The sequence below is a fragment of the Emys orbicularis genome, chromosome 10 (genome assembly GCF_028017835.1).
Source record: "Emys orbicularis isolate rEmyOrb1 chromosome 10, rEmyOrb1.hap1, whole genome shotgun sequence".
NCBI lineage: Eukaryota > Metazoa > Chordata > Testudines > Emydidae > Emys > Emys orbicularis.
Window position 1 is genome coordinate 47290759 of NC_088692.1, and position 27346 is coordinate 47318104.

The window sequence follows — 27346 nt, forward strand, 5'->3', positions numbered from 1 at the left end:
AGGGGCGGGGCCTTTAAATCCCATGGCCCTTTAAATCAAGATTTAAAGGGCCCAGGGCTCTGGCTGCAGTAGTGGCGCCTGGGAGCCTTGGGCCCTTTAAATCACCGCCGGAGCTACCAGCTGCAGCGGCGGCTGGGAGCCCTGGGGCTCGGGGGCAATTTAAAGGGCTCAGGGCTCTGCTGCAGTAGCTGCGGCCGGGGCGGTAGCAGCGGCTGGAGCCCCGGGCCCTTTAAATCGCTGCCTGAGCCTCGCTGCCAGAGCCCTGGGGTAGCGGCAGCAGGGCTCCGGCGGTGATTTAAAGGGCCAGGGGCTCCCAGCCGCCACTACCACAGTGGTGCCCCTGGCCCTTTAAATCACTGCCCGAGCCCCGGGGCTCCTGGCCGCCTCTGTTACCCGGGGGCTCCGACAGCGGGGTTCTGGCGGCAATTTAAAGGGCCAGGGGCTCCGGACGCTGCCGGGAGCCCCAGGCCCTTTAAATCACCTGCCTGGGGAAGCCGGTCCGGTACAGCGCACCGGCTCTTGCTGGTACGCCGGACCGGACCGGCTTACTTTCACCTCTGCCCAGAGGGAATGAACAGAACAGGTAATCATCAAGTGATCCATCCCCTGTCGCCCATTCCCAGCTTCTGGCAAACAGAGGCTAGAGACACCATCCCTGCCCATCCTGGCTAATAGCCATTGATGGACCTATCCTTCATGAATTTATCTAGGTCTTTTTGGAACCCTGTTAGTGTCTTGTCCTTCACAACATCCTGCTGCCTATTAATTTCATTTGGTGACCCCTAGTTCTTGTGTTATGAGAAGCGGTAAATAACACTCCCTTATGCACTTTCTCCACACCAGTCATGATTTTATAGATTTCTATCATATCCCCCATTAGTCATCTCTTTTTCAAGCTGAAAAGTCTCAGTCTTACTAATCTCTCCTCATACAGAAGCTGTTCTATTGCCCTTTTCTCAACCTTTTCCAGTTCCAATATAACTTTTTTGAGATGGGCAACCACATCTGCACACAGTATTCAAGATGTGGGCATACCATGGATTTATATAGAGGCAATATGATATTTTCTGTCTTATCTATCCCTTTCTTATTGATTACCAACATTCTGTTTGCTTTTTTGACTGCTCTGCACATTGAGTGGATGTTTTCAGCTGACACCTACAGGAGGGAGAAATGAGACCGGCAGCCAAACGCTTCATAGGGACCCCTCTCTAATTGGGATCAAGCTGTTTGCTCTGCAGGGAAGCTCAAAAGCTATCTATTTACTGCTTCTGTGAGAGGGGATGGAATTGGGACTGCTCAGCTATGGATCATTGGCCCAACACTGCTAGCAACCGATGGAGATTCTCCTTAGCTCATAGGCTAGGAGCAGGGGGATCTGGGGCCTAGTTGCGCTGTTGCAGAGTTGCAAAGGTCGGTGAGGTGCAGCACAGCAGATCCTGCCTCATTCTCTTCCAACACACCACAGTCCTGCCTACTTCACTTGTCTCCCCTTTTGCTCAGGGGGGTGGGGGATAGGGCTCTTCCAGTACCTCTCCCCTCCCCCTGCTGGTAGCATCACCCACTGCTGACTCTCCCTTGCAGCTTGGATTCAGATCAGAAGGACCAGCTGATCGAAGTGATTGAGAAGCTGCTGGCGGATAAGACCACAGTGAGTGGAGGTGGTGTCCTGGGGGAGCCACATTAACCACATGGGGTGGGGGTAGCAGGGCATTGTATTATTAAAGGATCCCCTTCCCAAATTTCAGGCAAAGGCCCATCGAATGTACAACTCCAGGGGTCCCAGGAAGATAACCCAGGAGCTGGATTCTTAAAGGGCCAGCGTCCTGCCACCCTTGGATGGGGGTGCTATTAAACTGTAACCATCACTGACCCTGCTTTCCTGTTGGCTGATCCCAGTCTCCTACCCATGTGCCCTATTGGAAGTGCCTTCAGAGCAGAGTCCTGATAGAAACCCTGCCCTGGGGCTGTGCCCCCCATGTCAGGGCTGAGACGGAGCCCTCCCCAGAGCTCCCTGGGGAGAGACCCAGAAACAGCGCCAGCCGGTGGGAAGTGAGAATAGCGCCTCCCAGTGCAGATCACGTCGCTCTCCCTCCCGCCCTGCCCTCCCCACTACTGCTCTCTCCCTTCTGTCCCAGCTGGTGGCAGGCAGCGTGGTGATGGCCTTTGAGGAGGTTTGCCCCGAGCGCATTGACCTGATCCACAAGAACTATCGGAAGCTGTGCAACCTGCTGATCGACGTGGAGGAGTGGGGCCAGGTGGTGATCATCAATATGCTGACCCGCTACGCGCGCACCCAGTTCCTCAGCCCCAACCAGAACGTGAGTCAGACTAGGGCAGGGGACGCATGACCCCAGCGAGGCAGGGAGGGAAGTTCATACCGGAACAGAGTGCAGAAAGGGAGGAGACTGACTTAGGGTCCTATGTCGGCTCTGTTCTAGTGCCAGGCCTCCCAGCTCTGGCACACGTGGCTGCACTGCCCCTCTCAGAGCCGCGGGACCTGAAGCAGTGATGCTCAGTCTGAGGCAACTGGGCAGCGTCGGGCTCGGGGTGCCCACAGCCCCTACGGCTGTGGCTCCTTGGTGGTGCGCCATACGGTGCTGTCGTGTGGTGGCAACACAGCATCCCCACCTTAGCTTGGACTAGAAACAAGGCACACTCTGAGGGAGGAGATCCTGCATCCCACAGAGGCTGTACATGGAGACGGTGTTTTTCCAAAGCTCCGTTCTAGTTCAGCCACAAGCTCTGCAGAATCCCTGGGTGTGGGTCTCCGGCCTGTGCTATGCAGGAGGTCAGCCTGGGTGATCACCGCTCCCCTCTGGATCTGTGTCCCCTCTGGATCATAAAATGACCCCTGTGAAGCTGTCCTGGGGCTCGCACAGGCTGGCCCTGATCCCCCTCCCCTTGTCCTCACCAATGCAGGGATCCCTCGGGGTCTTGTCGCTGCTCTGGGGTTGTTGGGGAGGCCAGTCCAAGCGGCTGCCAGTGGGGCCTGAGAGGAAAAGCCTGACTTGTATCAGCTCCTAATTAGTGTCTTTGGGGTGGGTTTACTGGCTGGGGGGGCCGCTGAGGGGGAGTTAGTGCTGCATCCGCCGCCCCCCCCACACACACACACACTGTGCCTGGCAGGAGTCCCTGCTGGAGGAGAACCCGGAGAAGGCCTTCTACGGCTCCGATGAGGAGGACTCCAAGGATGACAAGCTGGACGCGGCCTCTCTGGTGAAGCGCAAGCCCTATGTGATGGACCCTGACCACCGGCTGCTGCTGCGCAACACGAAGCCCCTGCTGCAGAGCCGCAATGCCGCGGTGAGCTACATGGCCCCCCCTCCTCGCCCTGCCCCCCCACCACAGAGCCAGAACCCCGCAGTGAGCTACATGCCCCCCTCGCCCTACCCCCCACCACAGAGCCACAACGCTGCGGTGAGCCCCACGCCCTCCCACCTCGCCCTGCCCCACACCAAAGAGCCGCAATGCCAGGTGAGCCCCATGCCCTCCTGCCTCGCCCTGCCCCCCCACCACAGAGCCGCAACACCGCAGTGAGCCCCACGCCCTCCCGCCTCGCCCTGCCCCCACCACAGAGCCGCAATGCCAGGTGAGCCCCACACCCTCCCGCCTCGCCCTGCCCCCCCACCACAGAGCCGCAACACCGCAGTGAGCCCCACGCCCTCCCGCCTCGCTCTACCCTCCCACCACAGAGCCGCAACGCCGTGGTGAGCCCCACGCCCTCCCGCCTCACCCTGCCCCCCGCCAAAGAGCCGCAACACTGCAGTGAGCCCCACGCCCTCCCGCCTCGCCCTGCCCCCCCACCACAGAGCTGCAACACCGTGGTGAGCCCCACGCCCTCCCGCCTCGCCCTGCCCCCCGCCACTGCAGAGTCACAATGCTGCAGTGAGTCCCCCCAGAGCTGCAATGCCACGGTAAGTCTCCTGTCTCCCTCACACTGTCCCCCCACAGAGCTGCGACACCACGCTACGTGCCCCTTCGCCCTGCACCCCCCGCCGAGCCACAATGCCGCAGTGAGCCCACGCCCCCCCATGCCTTGTCCTGCCCCCCCGACAGCCGCAACACCGCGGTGAACCCCCAGCACCCCTACCTCGCCCTGTCCCCCCCCCCCACTGCAGAGCCACAACCCCGCGGTGAGCTCCATGCCTCTCTGTTTCGCCCTGCCCCCTGAGCCACAATGCCGCAGTAAGCCTCTTGCCCTTCCCCACACAAGAGCCGCAACACCTTGGTGAGCCACATGCCCCCACCACAGAGCCGCAACACCGCAGTGAGCCACAGCCCCCCTGCCACAGAGCTGCAACGACATGGTGAGCCCCCCGCATTCCCCAACAGAGCTGCGGTGCCACAGTCAGCCTCTCCACTGCCCTGAGTCCAGGGTCCCGTCGGTATGACACTTCCCCTCGTGCCTGAGGAGTGACAGGCGGGTTTTCCGGCACATGGGGGCTCCCCAAGGAAGGAGACACAATGCACTGTGTCCTGCAGGAGCGCGCACCCGGTGACTCGCTCTGCATCTGAACGGGGATGCGTAGGCCCCAAGCTCAGCAAGCCACCTGCCCTGACACCGCCGGAGCTCTGGACACTCTGCCCAGCAGGTCATTGACAGGGGTCTCGCTGGGAGCAGCGCTCTCCCGCTGGCTGCTGCCTCAGGGAAACCCAACACGTGAAGGGGCAGTACACAGAAAATGGGACACCCGTCTCTGCAGTCAGGTGCTTTAGACCCAGCCCTGGGCAGCACCCAGCCTGTAGTGGCTGGCCCATTGCTCAATGCCCTCGTATGACCTCCTGTCTCTCTCCTTCCCCTCCCCCACAGGTGGTGATGGCCGTAGCTCAGCTGTACTTCCACCTGGCACCCAAGGCCGAGGTTGGGGTCATTGCCAAGGCGCTGGTGCGTCTTCTGAGGAGCCACAGGTCTGCAACCACCACAGCTTCTCTTCCTTTCTCCCTTTCCTCCTTCTGTCTTCTGCTCGCCCCCTCTCCCCACACACCCCTTTCTTTCTCTCCAGCAACCACCTGAACTTTCTTCCATGACTTGTTCCAAAGAGGCTGAAGTCTGTGTGTCACAGGCTGTCAGGGCTCAGGCCCTGCACAGAGCCGCAGAGCTCTTCTGGCAGCCTGACGAGGTAGGTCCTATTGGCTCCATCTCAGGAGTATGAAAGTTTCTGAGATGGAACCAGTGAGGTCCTGGAGGGAGAAACCCCTGAAACAGCCCATCTCAGGGCAGAATCTGATGCTGGGGCTTGTTATTTCAGTAGGGAGGGGGTAAATTTGGCCCAGATTGGGTCAAGAGGAGGGATTGTGTAAGAGCAGCCTGTTGCATGGATTCTCCTTACTGCCTCGCTTCTATGGGGCCAGCTGATGGATCTCTCTCTCTCTCGGCAGTGAGGTGCAGTGGGTGGTGCTGCAGAACGTGGCCACAATGTCCATTAAGCGGCGGGTGAGTCCTGGTTCCCTGCACTTGAGAAATCGCCCTTCTTTTCTCTAGAGGCTGGGGCTGCAGCATAGGGGGATTTGGGGCTGAGCTCCCCCAAGCCTGAGGCTTGGGTCTGACCCATTCCTGGGCTGTGTGTGGGGACTCTGGGGTGTCAGATCAGTCCAATCCCCCACCTCTTGCCATGGGGGACAGACCAGCAGCCTGTCTCCAATAGGGGCCAGTGCTAGATGCTGCAGAGAAATCCCCCATCATGCACTTGGTCCATTGCCCTGTCCCCTGACTGACCCCCAGTTGGCATGCAGCAGGGTAACTGGGCTGCTGCTAAAGCTGCTTTGTCCATGCAGGGGATGTTCGAGCCATATCTGAAGAGCTTCTACATCAGATCCACAGACCCCACCCAGATTAAGATCCTCAAGGTGAGTCAAATGCGCAGTTTGGCCTGACGCATGTTTACAGCGAGGCATTCCCTACACGCACCCCGGACATAGCCTTGGCACCGAGCTACCCAACTCCCCTGCCATAGGCAATCTGCCCCCACCACCTCTGGGAGTTTGTAGGCACTGCCTTCCCTTCTAAACACCGTCTGATCCTCTGGACCCCATGGGGAGCTCCATGCAGCCACGTGACACCTTCTCCTCGAGCCCGGACGTGCACAGTCTGCTGCGCCCAGAGTCTGGCTCCTCTCACTCTCCCCACAGGCAGGATCCTTGGAGGTACCTCTGTCTCTGGGCACATGGGGGGTAAATCTTTCCATCTCTCTCTCACACACACGCTCTTGTGCTCTCTCTCCCTCCTCTCCAGCTGGAAGTTCTCACCAACCTCGCTAACGAAACCAACATCTCCACCATCCTGCGGGAGTTCCAGGTACTCAGGGCCGGGGGCTGGTGGGCGGAGCTGGGTGGGCGCAGCGTGTGGCAGAGCTGGAAGCATTTCAGGGATAATTCTGTCAGCATAGGGGTAAAAGAGAGGGGCTTTGGGTGCAGTGTGCGCTTGCCTTGATTGCTCCTCCCGAGCCATGAGCAAGGGAAGAACCATTCACAGCCTGGGAGGAGCTACCTGCTGTGGCAAGTGACCTCACTGGTGCCCACTACAGAGAGAAGGCAGACTGGGGCTTCTCCTGAGAGCTCAGGGCTTTCATTGCTGGTGCCCTGCAGACTCACTCTCACAATCTCATCTCCACCTGCCATTGGGAACCATCCCCACTGCCAGAGCTGTGCAGAAAATGGGCTTTTGGGTGGGGGAAAGAAATGGAAAATGGAATATTTCAATTTGGGAATGCTGCTGCGGTGCCTCATGGGAGTTGTAGTTCGGCTGTTTCATGCTCCCATTCTCCTCCATGGACTGGACTCCCTGGTGAGACTACATCTCCCAGGATGCACCCCAATGGTGGGCGTTCCTGCATGCATCATGGGAGATGGCTGGGGAGCCTGGCCCTACAGTTCCCAAGAGGCTCCACGACAGTTTAGTGCAATCCAGATACTTTGGTTTTCAGCTGTTTGGTTATTCAATGAAAAAATCTACATTTTCCATGGAAAGTAGAGACAGTTTTGATGGAAAATTTGTGGCCAGCCCTACATGGTCCTGGAGCCGGCTGGCTCTGTGGGGCTTGGCGGTGGCTGTTTCATAGTTAAACACCAAGGCGCTAGGTGCAGGTTTCTGGGGGCCCAAACCCTCCCCACTTTATTAGCAAAGCCCCTTTTTGTTTTTAACCTGGCCTTGGCCCAGCCCCTGCTCCTCACTGGGTTTGGAGAGTGGGCATGGAGCCACAGCCCCGGGGGAAGCAGCCAGATTGTTCTGCAATGAATGTGGGGGAAAGCATGTGTATTGGGTCTCATGTAAACTCCTTGGGGCAGGGGCTGAGCTGTCTGTACATGCCCACACAGTGGGCCTGATCCTCATCAGGGCCTCTACGTGCTACTGGAATATAAGTAAATGACTACGTCTGCTGGATGGATTTCCCTAAAATGGGGGGAAATGAGAAACGTCCAGCCCTACCAGGGCCTGTTCCCAAACATGGGGACTAGGGGAGAACCGGGCTTTACAGACAGCCTTGTGACCTTCGCTACAGCAGCTGCTAGGAGCCCTGAGCTAGTGCAGCCGCTGGGAGCCACCCTGCATGTAGTCTGAGCCCACGCGATCAGCTCTCAGACAGGGCTTGTCCGGCATGGTGTCCTGACTCCCGGTGCATGCCAGGAAAGCTGCCATGCCTCTTGTCCCACAGACCTACATCCGGAGCATGGACAAGGACTTTGTAGCTGCCACCATCCAGGCCATCGGGCGCTGCGCCACAAACATCGGGAAGGTCCGAGACACCTGCCTGAATGGCCTTGTGCAGCTTCTCTCCAACAGGGATGGTGAGAGCCTGCGGCCCGGGGGCAGGGAGGGGCGAGGGAGAGCTGTCAAGGGGCTGCCTATGGGAGATAGTGCTTTTCAGAGCTTGCAGTGGAAGGTCAAGCAATGAGTGATGGCCACCGGCCCGGGACGAGCTCCAGCTGGGTTTGAGGAGGCCACGGGCTGGGAAGAGCTGGCGGAAGGGGCACCCTGCGCTGGGACGATCTGGGAATTAAATGTCTGGTTGAGCAAATTCCCACAGCTGTGTGTTGTCAGCATCACAGCGTTCAATAGCACACCCCTGGCTGAGGCCCCTCATGCTCTGAGATCCTGCACAGCCCCGGCAGGGTGGGGAGAGGAACCGTTCACCCCAGAGCTGGCTGTGGCCGAGTCCTGGCAGTGCGGGGGACAGAGACGTCTCTGCGCTCATTGGCGGCTGGGGATCTCTGTTGCCCCCAGAGCTCGTGGTGGCTGAGTCCGTGGTCGTCATTAAGAAGCTGCTGCAGATGCAGCCCTCTCAGCACAGCGAGATCATCAAGCACATGGCCAAGCTCACCGACAACATCCAGGTATGTCTGGGATCGGGGCCCAGCTGTTCCCACTGCCAGAGGAGCTGGGGGCTCCAGCTGTATGGGGGTGAGTGTGGAGTGGGCTGTGCCCATAGGAAGGAGCAGGGGTTAGTTCAGGGGGGTCCTTGGTGTCCTGAGCTGCCCTTCCTGTGGAAGTGCTGCTGCCTGTTGCCCCCTTTCTCCTCTTACCAGGCCCCTACCCCAGGGGGTGCTGCACTCAGTGTCTGCTCCCCTGCTTCTGCGAAGCCCTGAGTTCGAATCCCCTGTGCCACCAGGGCTGGGACTCCTCCTCCAGCGCTTGCCCCAGGGGGCCTTCTGGAGTCAGCTGGGAGGGACCGGCCCAGCGGGAGGGACCGGCCATGCTTTTCAAACTGCCAGCGCAGCCCCAGCAGGACCCGCTTGCTCCCTGGTTTGGCTGCAGTGGGTGGGCATTGCCAGGCTCCCAGCTGTGTGTGTCCTGGAAGGGGCAGCACTGTGCAGGCCTGCTGCTGTGGTTCCCAAGATGGACACAGGCAGGCACCCGCCTAGGACATGACCTCAGGGGGCATCCCTGGAATGGAGTGGGGCCATCTTGTCCTCCCAGAGCTCTCTGCCCCGTCCCCACTCCCAAGGGCCTCGGTGCTTGGGTCCCAGAATTCCCTGTGCTGGGTGCCCCAGTGCAAAGGATCCTGGGATGTGCTAGATAATGCAGCGGCTGGGCCCTGACTGGGAGAAGGAACTGGTTGGGTTGGTGGGACTGGGGAGCAGCGGGGGCATTGGACAGGACCGCAAATCCTGGCCTACGGAGTCCACAGCATAGTGGCTGCAGGGTGTGGGCAGGTCTCCCATGGACTGCACTGCACTCGCACCGGCTCGGGGTGACGCTCCTGGCCCCAGCCCATCCCTCTGGAGCTTGCCCTGGCTGGGTGCGAGGGATTTCGGCAGAGCTGGGGTGCTGCCATGTGCCTGTCTGCAGGTGCCCATGGCCCGGGCCAGCATCCTCTGGCTGATTGGCGAGTACTGCGAGCACGTGCCCAAGATCGCACCCGATGTGCTGCGCAAGATGGCCAAGTCCTTCACCGGTGAGGAGGACATCGTCAAGCTGCAGGTCATCAACCTGGCAGCCAAGCTCTACCTGACCAACTCCAAGCAGGTGAGCGCCGGCTGGGTGGGTGGGGCAGGAAGCGAGTGGCAGCATCAGCAGCTTCCCAAACCGGCTCCGAGACCCTGCTCTCGCCACGCGGCTGGCTGTGCCCCAGCAGGCTCCATGCAGACATTGCACAAGCAATTAGTGCAGGGCTGACTGAGCCTGTGCCCCCTGCACTGGCTTCCCCTGACCACTGCCAGGAAACTGCGACCATCGCAGCTGTGCCTGACTCCACCCCACGCTGCAGGGCCGCCTAGCTGGCCAGTCCCCATGGTGACAGTGCTGGGCGCTCTGGGATGGGGTGCAGCTGTGTCTGAGTGCCCTGGCCCCTGCCAGGCAGTGGGGTGCTGTGTGAGGGCCGGGACACTTCCATCTGAAACAGCCCAGCCAGCCAGCCGAGCCTGCAACCCATGGGCCCGATCCTGCAAGTAGCTCTGTGCCAGCAGAAGCCGGGGTGTGTGGAAGGCACTCAGCACTTTGCTGGATTGGGCCCACAGTCCCTGCACTTAGGGTTGCCCTGCTCAGTGGGGGATGTGTGGGCTGGGCTCAGGGAATCAGCAGAGCTGGGGTGGGTGCCATTGGGCAAGTCCTTTCCACTCCCTGGGCCTCTGTTTCCCCATCTGTGTGGTGGGGAGGGGTTCTGCTCAGCGCGATAGCCCTGTAAAGTCCCAGGGAAGATGCTGAGCTGCCAAGCGTCGCCGTAGAGCAAGCTGCTGACCCAGTACGTGCTGAACCTGGCCAAGTACGACCAGAACTACGACATCCGGGACCGGGCCCGCTTTATCCGTCAGCTCATCGTGCCCACCGAGAAGAGCGGGGCCCTTAACAAGTACGCCAAGAAGCTCTTCCTGGCGCAGAAGCCCGCCCCCATCTTGGAGTCTTCCTTCAAAGGTACGGCAAGGTGCACGGGACCCAGGGGTCTCTGTCTGGCTATGAGAGGGGAGCCAGTTCCTCCCAGTAAGGGCTGGGTGATGTGGAACATGGGGCCTGCTGGGCTGTGAGGCTGGAAGCCGCTAGGGTGGGGAGTGCGGCCAGGAGGGCTGCGCTCTGAACTCTCCCCTCCTGCTGCAGATCGGGACCATTTCCAGCTCGGCTCGCTCTCACACCTCCTCAACGCCAAGGCAGTGGGCTACCAGGAGCTCCCCGACTGGCCAGACGAGGCCCCCGACCCATCTGTGCGCAATGTGGAGGTACCGTGCTAGCCGGGCTCTGGGGATGGGACCTCATGTTGTGCTCCATTTATGTGATCCCGGGGAATGCACTACCCACAGCCTTGGTGTCAGGGGCCCCTGGGCTCTGGTGCCAAGCTCCCGGCAGCTGCTGACCCTCCCAGGTGTCCAGAGAAGTGGGTGGTTCCTGTCCTGATGCTTAAGGCAGGAGGAGTGGGGCGCGGAGTGGAGGGGCTGGGGCAGACGCCCTGCAGAGTCGCTCTGCTCCTGTGACAGCGATCTCCCTCGTTTGCAGGAAGAAACCGCCTTCCTCATTGAAAGCCACATCGGGTTGCTGGGAGAGCTCAGAGAGGTGGCTCGTGTGTGTTTGTTATGGTGCCTTTCCCCTCTCTCTTGCTTTTAACTTTCAGCACTTGGGAATTGTGTGTGTGCGCATGTGTTGGCTTTTTTCTATAACACTCATAAAGGATCTGACATCTCAGCAGAGAGTAAAAGACAGACCTCCACCCCCACCCTCCGCACAAACGTGTGTGTAGATTAAACTCCTTTTAATCTCTCAGGGCTAAACTTGAGCACATGCATAAGCACACACCTGTTAGGTAGCGTAGCCCCCAGCCAGAGCCCTGCCATGCCTGTCGATGGATCTGCCCCCAGCGCTTGCTGCTGGGTGATCCACCCGTCAGGGAGAAGGCTGGTGAGTATCATGCCATGAGGGTGGTGAGAAGAGGGATAGGTGCATGCTCCGTGCATCGCTGTGCGGTCCCCATGCCCCCTCCAGGACAGAGCCCCCATGGTACTGACCCTGGGGACATTTCCTGGGAATCAGCCTGTTCATCACTGCAGAATCCCTTTGGAAGGGCCTGGCCTCTGTGAGCTCCTCTCCTTGGGCCAACTCTCTGCTGTGGGGGGTTCACTGGGGCTGGCACGTGCCTCACCTCCTTTTCTGCTCCCGCGCAGGTTCCGGAATGGACCAAGTGCACCAGCCGAGAGAAGAGGAAAGAGAAGGTGGAGAAGCCATTCTACTCGGATTCAGAGGGAGAGTCCGGGCCCACGGAATCAGCAGACAGTGGTGAGGGACCTGGCCGTCTCTGTGCCGGGCAGCAGGGTGGCACTGCCCAGCCCTGGCAGTGCTCCCACGGCTGGAAGCCAGCAGGCTCCTGCGTTACCTGCCTATGCAGTGCTGAGCTCTGGCGCCTGCTGCATGGGGATGGCAGTGCAATCCGCTCCCGTCTGCTGGTGATGTGAGCTGTGGGCTCTGTCACGTTCCCGATGGGTGGGGGGATAAGATGTGTCTGAGGGGCAAAGGGCCAGCCCTTCCAAAGCTTCTCTGCTCTGCATCCCCCACCTTCCCTGCTGGCCCAGGCTGTGCTGCCAGCAGCCTGACTAGAAAGGGCTGTGAGCTCTTGGCCAGTGCCCAGATGACAGGGGGCTACAGAGTCCTTCCCACTTAATCCCAAGAAGCGTTCAGGGTCCTCGAATTGGACTGACCCTCACTCAGGAGCCTTTCCTCCCTGGAAAAGGCCCAGGGCACAACGTGTTGTCTGAAGGGACCATCCAGTCCTGCCTCCTGGCTATTCGTGGGGAGCGGGCACAGCCAGCATCGTCCACGGGGGACAGGGCGCATCTGTGTGCACATATGGGAATGACGTAATGACTCCCTTTCTTACCCCTCTCCAGCGCACCAGCTGGGGGAGCCCCTGGCCCAGCGACCATGGCAGTGTAATGCCCCTGGAGGGAAGGATCAAGTGCATGGGATGGCAGTATGGCGTGGCAGCTGGGGTGGGGTGGGGGGGCACGAGGGGGCTGGGCAGGCCGGCCTTGCAGACGGTGCCTGGCAAGGGCTGTCAATACTGAGATTTTCTCTCTCTCTCCCAGAACCGGAATCTGTCAGTGAGTCGGAGAGCGAGAGTGGCAGCAGCAGCAGCGAGAGTGGCTCTGACTCGGGAAGCCGGGGCGAGGAGAGTGGAGACCAGTCGGAGGAGGAGGAGAAGAAGAAGAAGAAGAAGAAGAAGGGAAAGGAAGGGCCCCGGAAAGCCTGCCTGGAGAGCGCTGGGAGGTATCACAGGCTGTGGCGGGGAGAGGGGGCAGGAGGTGCAACCAGTTGGGGACTGAGGAACACCCCCGGGGACATGGGGGGGAGTACAGCCCATTCCACCATGTATGTTTCTCATGCCTTTAACACCCAGCACCTTTGCCTGTGCCCCCTCCTTTCGCTGACATCGGCCGGGGTGCCAGGCAGAGATCCCAGGCTGAAAGGCTGGGCCCAGCTGCTCCAGTGCCAGCAGGGGGACATGCAGGAGTGTTGGTGGGGGGGATGTCAGTCGCTCAGCCAGCAGGGGACAGCGCAGGAGTGCTGGTGATGGGGTGGGTAGGGAGGGTGTCAGCCACCCAGGGTGTGTCACAGCTTGGGGTGACATCACCCCAACATCGGCACAATGTGATTATCCCACCAGATAAATCTGCCGGAGAGGGTGAGTCTAGCTCAGACGCCTGGTCCCCAGCCATGGCTCTTATCCAATGATATCAAAGTATGTAAATTAGCCACTGGTAGCAATTGCCTCCTGGCAGTCATGGGGCCCAAGGGGCGTGCGAGGTGTCGGTGGTGCCCTGTGCCTGACCCTCTCCTTCCCCCAGCGACCCCAGCGAGGAGGAGGAGGAGCAGGGGAAGAAGGGGAAGAAGAAGAAGCCGCAGCATGAAGGGAAAGGGGGTTCCGAGACCTCATGGGAGGAGGGCAGCATCTCAGAGAGCAGCTCGTCCGAGTCAGACTCAGGCTCCGAGGCAGAGGAATCCCAGTCAGAGCCGGAGAGCAAGAGGAGAACCACGGTGAGGGGACGGGCTGGGCGGCCAGGGAGGGGCACGCTGCCGCTGAGCCCTGGCACCACCCACCTGCCCTGCAGAGAGGTGGGCCGGGGCTCCCATCCCCCCATGCACGGGCCTGGGACTCAGCTCCTGCCCCTCTCTGAGTATCCTGCACCCAGGGCTCCCCGTGCCAGTGCTGGGCTGGGCCTCGCTGGGCCCTGTGCTCCTTTCCAAGCTCCCCCGCCCCCATCTGACAGTCATATTGCCCGAGTTCTGTCCTCTCTTGCAGCCTCCCAGCAGCAAACCCGCCCCAAAGGCCTCCAGGAAAGGGACCAAGGAGATCTCCTTGCTGGACCTGGATGACTGTGAGTCTCGCTGCCCTACAGCTCATCCCCATGGCTTATCCCCACTGCACTATGGGCTGGGGCGGGGCAGAGGAGAGAGGCAGGGAGACTTCTCTTGACACCTTCCCTCCATCTCCCCATCTCTCCCCTGGTTTGCTACCATTTCTCCTCCTCCCTGTTTGGATCTATAGCTTCCCTGCCTGCCTGCTGCCTGGCTCTCATGGGAGTCAGTGATGGTGTTTGTCCGATGGGGGCCCCCTGAAAAGCTCAATTCTGGGGGCCCTACCTGGAACTGGGAGGAAGATGGGGACAGTGGGGGACACAGGCGGTAGCTCCCCCCAGAGCCTGTCCTATCCCCACCTCCCCCTGTGCCTGGCTCCTGCTCCCAGATGGGGGCTCTGCTGTCCAGGAGGCCCTGCTACTCAGGTCTGGCTCCACCTCTGTGTCCTCCCTGTGCAACCCTGCCTGCTCCTGGGCTGTAGCATCCCTGCACTGACCCACCTCTGAGCACCCCTTGCCAAGGCCTGGGACTAGGGTGACCAGATGTCCTGATTTTATAGGGACAGTCCCAATATTTGGGCCTTTTTCTTATATGGGCCCCTATTACCTCCCACCCCCGTCCCGATTTTTCACACTTGCTATCTGGTCACCCTACCTGGGACTGGCACGTGGCAGCTTGGAGGATGCTCTGCAGGGGAGGGAAAGGGGCCACCTGGCACTGCCTGCGGGGGAGCACAGGGACCGGAGCCGCTGGCAAGGGCCTTCCGTCTGGCCCGCCAGGCATCAACTGTTCCCTCCTGCTCCCCACTGGGGTTTCTGCTGCTACGCAGCTCCGGCTGACCCCAGGCAGAGTTGGAGCTGGGCAGCGGGGCCATCCTTATAGCCGAGCCACCAGCGGGGAACCAGGGGGAGCATCTGATGCCCAGTGAGCCGAATAGAAGGCCCTTGTGGGCCAAATGTGGCTTTCAGGGGGCCCTCTGGTGCCTAATGCCACCACGGCAGTGGGTTAGTCTGTTCTCACCCGCATGCTGAGTGTAACACCAGGGTCCCAGTGGTGCCTCGCTCGCATCCTGCACTGCCGTGTTGTGGGCTCAGCATCCTGTGTTCAGCCTGATGCGTGGCCCTGGCGTGCGTAATGTGGCATCGCAAGTTAAAACCATTCTCTGGGCCAAGCAGCGCATGGCCCAGGTGCTAGGAAATCCTGCTTCCGCGGCTGAGCCTGCAGGGCAGCCAGGGCCAGCGCCTGGGGAGAGGGGCGTGCAGCAAAGACACAGGGACTCTCCTTGGGACAGACTTTGAGGACGGGAGCGGTGTCACGCTCAGTGTGTGCACAGGACCCCAGGTGTCCCTTATGGCCCGAGAGCCCTATAAGAGCAGGTGTCCTGGGAAATGTGGCTTCTCGGGGAAGGAGTGAGCAGGGGATGAGACGACCCTCTTCAGGAGCAGTCTGAGCTCAGTGTGGGGAAGGTGGGGGCTGAGACAAGACTCTGAGGGATGCCCAAGAGGCTCTGGAGCGGCTTGGCTCTTTTGGGGGGTCCTGTGTTTGGTGACAGAGCGAGCCTCAGGGGAGGAGATCAGAAGGGACTTGGCCCAATGAGCACAACTAGATTTTGTAGCAGCATAGTCTAGTGGTTAGAGAGGGACAGGGAGCCATGACTCCTGGGTTCCAATTTCTGCCTATGCTTATTACTTACAGTGCAACCATGGGCAAATTCCTCTGTCTGTTTCTCCATTTGTAGTAGTAGTAGTAGTAATAATAATAATAACCCTTAATCCTAATACAGCACTTTCCATCCGTAGATCTCAAAGCACTTCAGAGAGGAGGGCAGTATCGTTATCCCCTTTTACAGATGGGGAAACTGAGGCACAGGTCAGGGAAGTGACTTCCCAAGGTCGCCCAGCAGAACAGTGACTGAGCTGGGAATAGACCTCAGCTCTCCTGAGTCCACTGCGAGATGTAACTAATGCCTCCTTGGCCCTGGCATAATCATAATTGCCTGCAAAGCACTCTGGGACCCTTGCATGCTCTAAAGGGGCAGCACCTTTGTCATTGCACAGGGAGGGAGTGCTTATGCATGTAGTTCTGATATCGCTCCCACTGGGCTCATGAGCTGCCTGCTGATTGGTTCTTCATAGCTGTGTGATCTGTCCATGGTGCTGAGGGAGCCTTGACATTACCTTTATTATGTGGCTGCAGATGCTGGGAGCATGTTCTTCCTCTGGTGCCTAGGCCTTGCCCAACCCGCTGCATGGGGGGGGGGGGGGGAATTTCAACCTGGTGTCCCTTGTTCCCACCCTCCTTTCTCTCAGCGTCTGAGTGGGCACCTGGGATCCAGGCAGGAGAGAAATTTCCCTCATGGGAATTCACCCTCCAGGACCATGGAAAACCATTCTTTAGTTAAGGAGAAAAGAGCCACGTTCTAAGATGAGTGAGCTCATCCCACATAAATAGCACAAGAGTCTACCCCTGGCCCCATAATTGTGCTGTGTGGTGCTGGCCCACATAGGTCAGGTTGGGTTTGTCCCAGGATGTCCAGGGTGATGGAGAGCGGCCTGTGGAAAGTCTGACTAATAAGTTAAGACTCTGACATTGCAGATCTATGGGCCAGGGGCCACCTTTTGGTTCTGTGTTTGTGCAGCGCCTAGCACTTCCAGGCTACAGAAGTACAACTAAATAACAGTAATTCTGATCTATGAAAAATGTTGGCACAAATAATTTTTGGTTTGGATTTAATCTAAATTGATCAAAAATGGAACATTTTTTTGTGTGTGTTTTGGTTGCTGAGAATTGACATTTCTGTGTAAAAACAAAAAAAATTGGTTGCCAGAAACTGACAAATTAATTTGTTTAGCGATTATGACAAAAACCCTACAGTTTTTGATGGAAATGGATTTTTTGTGTGTGAAAATGTCTGGTTTTGTCACCAAAGATAAAGCTATTTTCTGTCAAAAAAATTATTTCAGTGAAAAGTTTTCAGCCAGTTCGAATTAATGATCCCCTGCTCCTCTCTGGCCAGGAATCTCAAAGCACTTTTCAAATACTAATGAATCCTTCTCCAATCCCCCAGGGAGGCTTACAGGATAGGCGTGGGTTCTAGTCCTGGTTCTACACTGCTTTGCTCGGTAACCTTGGACAAGTCTCTTCTCTCTCTGCCTCAGTTTTCCCATCTGTAAAATGGGGGTGATGCTACTGACCACCTTTGTTAAGTGCTTGGCTGAAAAGTGCCCCATTGAACTGATGAGAAACTGAGGAAAATGTGATTTGCCCACGGTCACCAGCAGAGCTGGGAATAGAGCCCAGGTCTCTTGGTTCCCCTGCTAGAGCTTTACCCACACAGCCACCCTCGCTCTCAATGGGGTGGTGAATTGGGTCTCCGCCCTCTCTGTGTCCCCATCACAAAACCACTCTCCGAGCTGGCCTCTAACTAACTGCCTCCCTTGTTGTTGGGCAAGGGAGCGGGGCGGAAGAGTGAGCACACCCTGGAGATGGAGCTGCCCTCTCAGCCCTAGTGCCCCATCCAGGGCAGGGCTGGGTGGCACAGCGGGCGCTAGCCTTGCCACCTACTGTGCTGTGGCTGCTGGGCTGGGCCTGGCATCTTTCAGCACCAGCAGAGGTAGCTTAGAGCAAAACCAAAGGCCCTGGGCAGCGGCAGAGCGAGCAGCGCCCCTGGGGCTGGGCTTGGGCCCTGGATGAGACCTGCCCGAGGAGGCACCACACTCAGCTCTGTTCTGCGGTTGGTTGTCAGTTTCATAGTCTGTATTCAGGGCAGTGCCCCACCCCCATGCCCAGCGGTTCCCAGGCTCCCTGCTACTTCCTGCAGTCTCATCAAGTGACTGCCAGCCCACCTGGGCTGCTAACAGGGGCAGCAGAGGGCTCTGCTGGGCCTTCCTGGGTATCCCACTTTCCAAGCCACTGGGGGTGGGGTCATGTGTCCCCCCCCCCCCCCCAGGCTCTGGGCGATACCTGCACAAACCCCGCCACTCCCAACACTGACGGGAGAACAAACCCCAGGTGTCAGGAGACTCGTAACCGGTGACACCCTCCCTGCCCCTGCTTGTCTGGTCCTGCCAGACTGGGCTGGGCTTTCGACAGTCCTGGCTACCACCTGTTCTTAACCCTTTGTTCCCCACTTGTCTCTGCCTCACAGTCACCCCCGCTCCACCCCAGCCAGCCTCCTCCCCCGCTATTGTCTCCACCAGCCTGGTGACTGACCTGGAGGGACTCACACTGACCGACGCCTCGTTGACTCCTACTGTGAGTGACCCTGGTTCTTCATGCTGGGACGGCGGCCTTGCCGCTGGATCCCTCCTTCCAGAGCGCTGCGTAAGGAGGCCTAGAAAGCCACGGTGAGGCCTCCCCTGAGCTGCACTCTGCCGGGGGATCCCCCACTGTCCCCCCTCTTGAGGAGGACTGGGAGTTAGTGATGGGGCAGCAGGTAGACCCTGGGGTTCCTTCGGGAGAACAAGGCCACCCCAAGAGCATAGGCGCGGGCCCTTCCTAGCCACCGGCCCTGCACCCCTGCCGCCCAGAGTCCTGGCTGCCTGCCCTGCTGCTTCCAGGGGGCTCCGCTGCCAGCCCCGGCTCCCGCTCGGCTGCCAGCCCCGCGCCTGGGAGCTCCGCTGCCAGCCCGGGGTCCCGCTCGGCCCCCGGTCCCCAGGGCTCTGCTGCTGGCCCCAGTGTCCCGGCCTCCAGCCCCATGCCCAGGGCTCCGCACCCACCCCTAGATGTGGCCCTAGCCTCTGCCGCCATAGCCCTGTCTGCATCCCCTCCTCCCAGAGCCACGGCCCTGCTCCTGGCCCCAGCTCTAGGAGGCAGTAAGGGGCGTGGACGGGTAAGAGGGGTGCAGCTCAGCACCCCCACTCCAAAAACTGTCCCAACGCCACGGCTTAAAAGGGGGAAGGACTCGCAAGCCTGGCCCAGTCACCCAGAGTCCTGCTCCCCCAGCCCAGGGCCTCAGGCATCTGCAGGTAGCAGTGGAGGTGGGATCAGCTCCTGAAGTGATTCCTTCGCTTCCCCTGTCTTGGAGCATAGGGATCGGCTCATCGCTGCTCCCCAGCCTGCGACTCACCCCTGGCGTGTGCCAACGGCCTTTCTCCCTCCCTCTGCCCAGATGCTCAGCCCCGTGTTCAGCACCGTGAAGACCTACGAGCTGCTGCACCGCATGGCGGGCGAGGGGCTCTCGGTGGAGTACTACTTCAACCGGCAGCCCTTCCCCCCTGACCCCCACATGGTGGCCGTGCAGATCCAGTTCTCCAACAATACAGAGTCGGAGGTGAAGAACCTGCGGGTCAGCGAGCCCAAGCTGGTGTCTGGGATGCGAATCCAGGAGTTCCAGGAGATCGGTAAAGCCGGCTGGCCTTGGGCTGGGATGACGGGGCTCCCAAAGGCAGGCTCGCTCTCCCAGGGCTGCAGCCAGGGCTGCTCATGCAGCGAGTCGGTGGCGAAGCCTGATGCTGCCCACTGAGTGAGGCTCCCTGGCATGATGCACATTCTGGGCTTTGCAGGATGCAGGCTTCACGCTGACCAGCAGGAGCCCAGGCGGCCGGCCCCTCCCACTGCCAGGGCCAGGCTGCGAGCCCCTCAGCTGGGCTGTTGCCACCAAATGCTCTGTGTTGGGTGGGGTGGGGGCAGCTGCTCAGTTGTGGACCAAAATCGGGGGGTAGGGCAGAGAAGATGCCCCACGAAGCTGCCTGGCTGAGACATGATCTGGGCCCCTCTGCCTACATGTGCTGCAGCTGCGATCTCCTAGGAGCCATTCGGGGGGCACTAGAATGGGGCCCTAATTGTCACCCAGGCACACTATATTTGGGGGTAAGTTCGGGGGCAGCGGTGTCTTTACCTGCACCCCAGTTTGCCATGGGATGGGGGATGGATCCTCACCTCACTGGCACTGGCCTCTCCCAGGCTGATGGCCCCACCTGGGAGGTCCCAGCAGGAAGCCCCCGTCAGCCGTGCCGGCCTGGGCACCTCTAGGTGACGGAACCCTCCCCCAAAGTGAGCAGTGTTCCTCCCCTGGGGCCCTGTGGGTGGAGTCACAGGCTGAGGGCTGCATATGCATCCTCAGGACACACACACAGACCCCACACCCCTGTAGGCTTCATGGAAGGACCTGGCCTGAGGTGTATGTGCAGCAGGGAGCTGGCTAAGGCCATTGCAGTTCATGCATCAAAGGCTGGGATTCCCCTAGGCTGCCTTCCGGAGCCCAAGGGGATTCCATGACTGTGTGCATTGCCAGCCTGGCCCAGCCCAGGTGGAGACAGCTATGTCTGCAGTCACAAGCTGTCCCTGTTCTTACAGAGTCCTTAGCACCTGGCGACACCGCCAACGTAATCATGGGCATCGACTTCTGCGACTCCACCCAGGCGGCCAACTTCCAGCTGTGGTGAGTTCCCCTCCCTGCCCCCCACGGGCACAGGCAGGAGTTACCCCTCTTAGCAAGGCTCCAGGACCCTCGTCAGCGCTCGGCTGGGCTGGTGTGCGTCCCTTCCACAGGAGGTCGGATTCTTGGCCCCAGATCCGGCCCACCAGACACATCACCTTGGGACCCTAGGGCAGGGCTGTGCCCCATTCATCTCAGTAGGGTGGTAACTTTGGAGCCTAGTGGAGCTCTAATGCCAAGCGTTCAGGTGTTACCAGCGCAGGGTGGCTTTGATCCCCGTGTGAGTCCACAGCGGAGCCGTTCCAGCCCAAGTGCAGCTGCTTTGATCAGAGAGGGGGCTCACAAATGGGCCCTACAGGATGGGGAAGCAGAGAAGGGTTCTTGTTCCTGGCCCCCTCAGTCAGTGACTCCCACACCACCACGGATTCGCCCCATGGCGCAGCTTGGGAGCCCCCCCCCCCCCCCCCAGAAGGGAACTAAGGCAGGACCTGCCTTCTCTTAGGCAGCAGTGGGCACGTAGCCCACCGTCTGGCACTGAGCTGTTGGGCTGCCCCACTGCCTGACATGGCAGAGCGTGTGCTTAGAAACAGGGTGTCTAGTCGGGCACGGATGAGCTCCTTCCTCCCTGCTGTCCAGAGAGCATCAAGGGCTGGGTGGTAACAAGCTGCTGCATTGGCTGCTGAGTGCTGGTGGGATCTGCTTCTGACCCTCCCCCTGTGCCTCAGTTTCCCCACCCCTATAGTGGGGCAGTGGCACCTTCTCCCTTTGCACCGGGCTTTGGAGCGCTCTCAGAGGGGTGGCTGCCACTGCTGGTGAGCTGGGCCTGGCATGCAGGGCAGAGCATGGTGGGGATTGACACTTGCCCTCAACTCCCCGGGGTCAACCGGGCTGGGTCCTTCTCACTGTGGCATGTTTCCTCCAGCACCCACTCGCGTCAGTTCTACGTCTCCATCCAGCCGCCGGTGGGAGAGCTCATGGCCCCAGTGTTCATGAGTGAGAACGAGTTCAAGAAGGAGCAAGGTGAGTGCTGAGCGAGCGTGCTGATTGCCCCTAGAGCATCTGCAAAGCTCACCCTGCCGTGGGCACCCAGCCTCCCTCCCTGCCCTGCCCAGCCCAAGCAGGGAGGTCTCCAGAGTCCAGCATCCCTGGCACTCGGAGCAGGGTGAAAGACCTCGTGACCCCTTCCCTCCTCACCTGGCCAATGACAGGTCCAGGCCTCTGTATGTGACCCTGCCCATGGCCCCACCCCTTTCTGCCCCTTCCCCAGGGCCCCACCCCTGTTCCACCCAGGGTCCCCCCCATTCCACCTCTCCACTGCGGCCCCAAGTCTGGAGAAGCTCTGTCCCCCCACCACAGCCCCAGGCCACAGTAGGGAGTGAGCGCTCCCCCAGCCCTGAGGCTGCAGCAGGTAGTGAGAGCTCCTCCAGTCCCGGGGCTGCAGCGAGGCTTCCCCTGCTGCCCCCCAGTTTCTGCTGGGGAGCGGGGTCAGAGGTGCAGGGGGCTTCCCCCGCTGCTGCACCCAGTGTGAATGCCAAGTAGTGGGGGCGGGGGCAGGCAGGAGTTTCCCCCGACTGGCCGCTGGGGAGCGGGGTCAAGAGGCGCAGGGGTTTCCCCCACGGCCCCACCTGCCCGGCCCTGCTGCCCAGGAGCAGGGTCATGGTGCAGGGGCTTTCCCCACCTGCCCAGGGCTCCAGGGCCCCCCAATTAGCCAAGGCCCCTGGGCACGGGCCCCATAGGCCCAGTGGCTAATCCGCCACTGCCTGGTAGCACCTCTCAGTTGATGCTTGTGTGACTTCTAGCTCCCCCACCCCCAGCAACTTAGCCCAGGCGGGGCTCCCTGCACTGCACTCTGCGGGGCTGTGCCAGCGGCTGATGTTAACACCGATTTTATTCCCCTCTGCGTCCTTGCTTTCCTTAGCACAGCTGTTAAGGACGGGTGCGGGTAAGTCGCAGCTCCAGGAGCGACTCCCAGAGGAGGAGACGCTGCTGCCCCCTTACCTCCCCCACTCCCTCTACCAGCCGTAGCATTAGCTCTGCTGCCAGCCCCATAGTGAGTCCATGGCTGTGAGCTGCTCTCTAGATCAGCAAGCTAGCACTGTTTTAGCCCCCTCCCCAGCCTAGGGCCTGGCCTTGGAGATTGGGGCGGGGGGGGGGAGGGGAGGATGTGGCGCAGCACCGCCAGAGGGCTCAGGAGGAGACGGGTTCCCAGGGCCCCATGGCGCTCCCCCAGCAGTAAGGAGCATCAGGCAGAATCCAGAAGGCCTCATCGAGCAGGTCACGGTGTGGGCCCGCCATATTGGGGGTCCCTTCTCCGGGGGGCTGTCTGGGATCAGACAACATGCTCCCAGCATGCAATGGGCCACCCTGGTATGAGCAGAGGGTGACCGAGCCAAGCAGAGCATTGCATGCTGGGACGTGTCTCTGCGGGTGCAGGGCTCCTGAGGCAGTGTCAGTGCATGCTGGTGCTGTCAGCTCCACAGGCTGCTCTGCCGCATCAGACCAGGGCAGCTGCAGCCTGAATTGCAGTATCCAGGTTAAGCGTGGGGTTGCAGCTCCTCGGGGGGCTACGGGCGGGTGCCCTTGGCCAGCTCCTCTCCCACCCCCATCTCCCTCTGCTCAGTGCACATGCCAGGCTGCTCAAGTCACCTCCCCCCACCCTGCCGTTCTCACCATGTGTCACCCCCTCCTCCACCCTGGCTCTACACTAGGGTTACCATATCTGAACTTTCAAAAAAGAGGACACTCCATTGGGGAGTAGCCCCACCCCCTAGCCACTCCCTCCCACTTCCCAACCCCTGACAGCCCCCCCAGAACCCCCGACCCATCTAACCCCCCCTGCTCCCTGTCCCTGACTGTCCCAACCCCTCTCCACACCCCTGCCCCCCTGACAGCCCCCCCCCGAACTCCCGACATCCAACCCCCCCCCCCCCCGCTCCCTGTCTGCCCCCCTTCTCCAACTCCCCGGCCCCCTTACCGTGCCGCTTGGCTTAGAGCAGGTGTCTGGCTCCGCGCCCCAAGGAGCGCCCCGCCCGGCCCGAGCGCTGCCGAGAGGTGTGCTGAGGCTGTGGAGGAGGGGGGAAGCAGGGGAGGGGCTCTGGACGCCGCTGCCAGCCCCGCCGCCCTGTTCCCTCACAGGCGCACAGCCCCGCCCCCCAGCGCTGCCGGACGGCGTGCTAAGGCTGCAGGGGATGGGGGGAGCCGGGAAGGGGCTTTGGCTGCCGAGGCCCCAATGCGAGCAGCGCTCTGCTGCCCTGTCAGCTGCTTTTCAGTCGATAATCCAGGATATTTTTAGATTTTTAGAAATCGCCCCCGGAAGACTATTTAAAGAGCGAAAAGCCGGACATGTCCGGGGAAACCCGGACGTATGGTAGCCCTATCTACACTCACTGCCCCTCCTCCTCTAGGTGTGCCCAGCCACTGCTCTGCCGCCTCCCCTCCCTCCACAGGGCTCGCATCTTCCTCCCGCGCCGGCCTAGGATAGCTCCATGTTAATGTGCAGCCTGCCCCCACTCCCTGCCCTGCCTGGTCTGGACCCTGGGTGCTGGCCCGTCTCCCCACTTCACTGTCCCTCGTGGTTCTGGACTCTCCTGGTGACTCCCCTGGGTCCGTATGGGAGTGGCTGTGTGTGTGGTCACGGCTTGCCCTCTGGGCTGAGCCTACTGGAGTCAGTCCTCTAGGCCGAGGCCTGGCTCTTGGTGCTCAGGTGCCAGGTTCAGTCCCCAGTCCTGGTATGGGTATGTAAATGGCTGGGAAAGCAGACATGCTCAGATGCCACCGAGACACTGCCCTGGTAGCATTCCCAATTCCCATCATCTGCCCCCCGAGCCTGCACTGGGGATGCTCCCAGCCACACTCTGCAGCCCCCCAAGGTTCAGAGGAGCAGCCAGCATCCGGCACGAATGTTTGACCAGCCGCCCTCCTGCATTGCAGCTTTCGGAGCTGCACTCAGGCGCTGGGTCCCTGGTGTCCCAGTGCGGGCTGCCTGGCAGCATCCTTAGCCTAAACACAAGTCCTCAGCACTGTGAGCTGGCCACACCAGGCCGTGACTGTGGCTAGGTCTACACTACCCGCCTGAATCGGCGGGTAGAAATCGACCTCTCGGGGATCGAATTATCGCGTCTCGTCAGGACGCAACAATCGATCCCCGAATCGACGCTCTTACTCCACCAGCGGAGGTGGGAGTAAGCGCCGTCGACGGGAAGCCCCGGAGGTCGATTTTGCCACCGTCCTTACAGCGGGGTAAGTCGGCTGCGATACGTCAAATTCAGCTACGCTATTCGCGTAGCTGAATTTGCGTATCTTAAATCGACCCCCACCCCCTGTAGTGAAGACGTAGCCTGTGGCATGCACCTGCGCCTATTCTGAGTGCCGTAACACGCCTCGGGCCCAACCATCCCCAGAGCCCAGCTCAGAGAGGGTGGGGAAGGTGGAGGATTTCTCCCCAAAGTGGCCTCAAGGGCTACTCCTGTCTAATGGCTCACCTAGCAACAGGTTACAGATCAGCTCTGAGTGCTCGCTGGGACGGGCCCAGGCTGGGGATGGGGGAAGCTCTGCGGTCAGATTTGAACCTCCTGAGGCTGCAGAATCTGCCTGGCAGTCCCAGGAACCCATCTGGCTGGCCAGGACCCCCCAGCACCTGCCTGACTGGCTGCATTACAGCAGCCATGCTCAGGTCCCAGCCAGATCCTGAGAGCTGCAGGCGAGGGGAGCTCAGGTGACTATTCCACAATCCCCAGACTGGGGATGGGAAAGGTTTGGTGGCAGAGGGATCTTCCCTCCCCTACTGCACCCAGTTAGGCACCATGCTCTAGCAGCAGGGAGCTCCCGGGGAGGCAGATGAAGGGGAGCCCATGACACGAAAGGGTTACATTCCAATAGGTATTTCTTGGCGCCCTCTGTTGGTGGCAGGTGGTAGAGCCACAACCTCTCATACCTGTGCTGCCATTATGGTGCGCCACTGCTCTGCACCATCAGTGCAATGTCAGGACTCCCAATCAACATGAAGCTTTACATGCCCTGCACCCAGGGCACCCAGGGTGGTCTGTCTGCAAATTGCAGGAGGGGCTTGGCCATCCCCCCCAATCCCACCTGCCAGGGTCCCACACTGGAAGCCAGCATTCCTCGGGTTTCCATACCAGCATGGCAACAGGGAGGCTGCTGGCATGTGCATTCCCAGGGCTCTTTCTGCTTGGTAAAGGGAGAGACCCTTTGCTGAAGCATGGCCCTGCCAGCTGGATCATGGGGTGGAGGGTGGGGTGATCCAAACTGGGTCGTGGGCAGAGCTCCAGAGTGGCTGGTGTTGGGGGTACAGGGGCGCAGAGAGAAGAGTGGGGAGCTAGAGGAGATTCATTTCATTGGTGCTGAGGTTCTGGGCGGGCCGCAACTCAGAGAGCCGTGGTAGGACATAGAGGGGTTTCCGTCCCCCGTGTATAGTCCTCACCCTGTGCCAGTCCACCTCCCACTGCAGCTGCATCCATGGGTATGTGTGCCCAGGCCCAGTGCAGCCTCTACCAGAGCTGAGTCTCACGGTTCCTGAGGTCATTGCTGGAGGCAGCTTTACAGCAATGCCCCCTAATGATCAATTCCCCACCAGCCTTGGCACTGCAAGCATCACCCCCTCGGGCCTGCCCCAGTCCAGCAGGCTGGAGCTGGACTCCCCTGGCCTGTTTGGCAGCTCCTGCCTGGGGCTGGCTGCCTGCACTGTTCTACTAGCCCACTAGGCTTGTTAGCCCCTCGCATTTCCACCCCCTCACTGGGAAGGGGTTTGCCTCTCTCCAAAGGCAGGACTTGCTGGGTGACGTCAGAATCCTAGTTGTATGCAATGGAAAAGGCCTGCTGCCCTGTCCAGCCCCTCTTCTGGGGCCAGTGCCGGATTGGTCCCTAGCATTAGCGCTGGACTAGGTGAAACGAGCGAGGGGGCTCCTGCCAGTTCCCTTAGGCTGCCACATTTGTCTCCCTAGGGCAAGTCCAGCCTCATGTCACCCCATTGTGCCAGCTGGGCCCCGCCTGTCCTGTCAGGAAGCCCCCTCAGTAGCTGGCTGTAGCTGAGCTCAAGATATTTAACTACTTCTAGCTTTTTCTCCTGAACCAAATGGGTTTGTGGCCAATAGTGCCACGGCTGGCTCTGCTGCCGGCAGGCTAAGGTCAGACCTCCTGCAGGGGCTAAGCCAAGCACTGCGGGGCCGGGGCAGAACTCCCGTCCCGCTGGACAGCAGTGGGCAGCTGGCTCAGTGTGCTGGGGGGGTTGCCTTCCTCGTGAGGAGCTGCTGGTGGCTATTGCAGGAGGCTGGACAAGAAGGGCCCATGGTACAATGCTGCTCACTTGGAATGGGAGCGTTTCACAGCCACCCTGCACTGGTTTAATGATGATCGTTTACTTGGGCCCAGGGTAGAGAGCCCTGGAGCCCTGTTAGCACAGGGTGAAGGAGGGAATGTCTGCTCCCCTCCCCTCTCTCCCCCCCCCCCACACACACTATGGACAGTGCCTGCAGGACACGGTTGCGCAAGCTCCAGTGAAGCTAATGGCCTTTGAGCCATTTCTTGTGCAGTGTCCGAGCAATCTACGAGGAGCAGTTACAGTTCAGTGGGATCGGAGCCTGCAGCAAAGCTCCCCACTACAAACACTGCACTGTGGGGACTGGAAGCTGGACCCAGACCCGGCCTTGGGGGGCTCGGATTCAGCCGTCCCAGGGATGAGCTCACGCAGGGAGCCCCGGACGGGGTTCAGCTTTCTGACTTCATTCAATAACAGGTTGAGGCCAGCCAGTGCAGGAGGCCCAGCCCAATGTCAGAACCAGCGTGGGCTGGGCATGGGGAGCTGGTCTGCCCTGGGGAGAGTGTGACCACCCCCCAGCCAGTGCATGAAGTACTCCTGGGCTCACCGCCACTCCTTCTCAGCCATTGGGCCCTGGGGGGGGGTTCAGGCCTTTTAGGACCCCAGGGCTTGGGGTGAATTGGGAGGAGCCCCCAAGGGACTATCTCGCCCCACCCCTGTGAACAGGCACTCTGCAGCCCTCCTGGCTCTTGTCCCATTGATGTAATGCATAGGAATAGGACAGTGTCCCTTTAAATAGTTTGTGGGCCTTCTAGTGGTACTCACTGTGTTGTGTGTTAGAAACCAGCTGGAGCAGCAGGGTGTGCCCTTAGGTCTGGCACATGTATAGTTAGCACACACTATTCCTGGGCCTCTGATG

The 27346-nt window shown here is 60.3% G+C and overlaps 1 protein-coding gene across 7 annotated transcripts in view; it reads left to right on the top strand.

The window, feature by feature from the left end:
- The window catches only part of AP3B2 (adaptor related protein complex 3 subunit beta 2), a 66360-nt gene that overhangs the window by 37542 nt on the left and 1472 nt on the right, over window positions 1-27346 (top strand). For 2 of the 7 annotated variants that reach the window (XM_065411777.1, XM_065411780.1), the window contains 20 exons: window positions 1585-1651; window positions 2139-2321; window positions 3130-3306; window positions 4814-4911; window positions 5383-5437; window positions 5779-5850; window positions 6236-6298; window positions 7656-7788; window positions 8225-8334; window positions 9290-9466; window positions 10165-10351; window positions 10532-10650; window positions 11587-11698; window positions 12505-12652; window positions 13273-13453; window positions 13719-13794; window positions 17922-18028; window positions 18885-19116; window positions 20072-20156; window positions 21076-21173. In XM_065411777.1, coding sequence (XP_065267849.1) covers window positions 1585-1651; window positions 2139-2321; window positions 3130-3306; window positions 4814-4911; window positions 5383-5437; window positions 5779-5850; window positions 6236-6298; window positions 7656-7788; window positions 8225-8334; window positions 9290-9466; window positions 10165-10351; window positions 10532-10650; window positions 11587-11698; window positions 12505-12652; window positions 13273-13453; window positions 13719-13794; window positions 17922-18028; window positions 18885-19116; window positions 20072-20156; window positions 21076-21173 — 2480 coding nt within the window. Of the gene's footprint in view, window positions 1-1584; window positions 1652-2138; window positions 2322-3129; window positions 3307-4813; window positions 4912-5382; window positions 5438-5778; window positions 5851-6235; window positions 6299-7655; window positions 7789-8224; window positions 8335-9289; window positions 9467-10164; window positions 10352-10531; window positions 10651-10924; window positions 10982-11586; window positions 11699-12504; window positions 12686-13261; window positions 13454-13700; window positions 13795-17921; window positions 18029-18884; window positions 19117-20071; window positions 20157-21075; window positions 21174-27346 lie in introns of all 7 variants that reach the window. The other 5 variants (XM_065411776.1, XM_065411779.1, XM_065411775.1 and 2 more) reach the window with 5 other exon arrangements.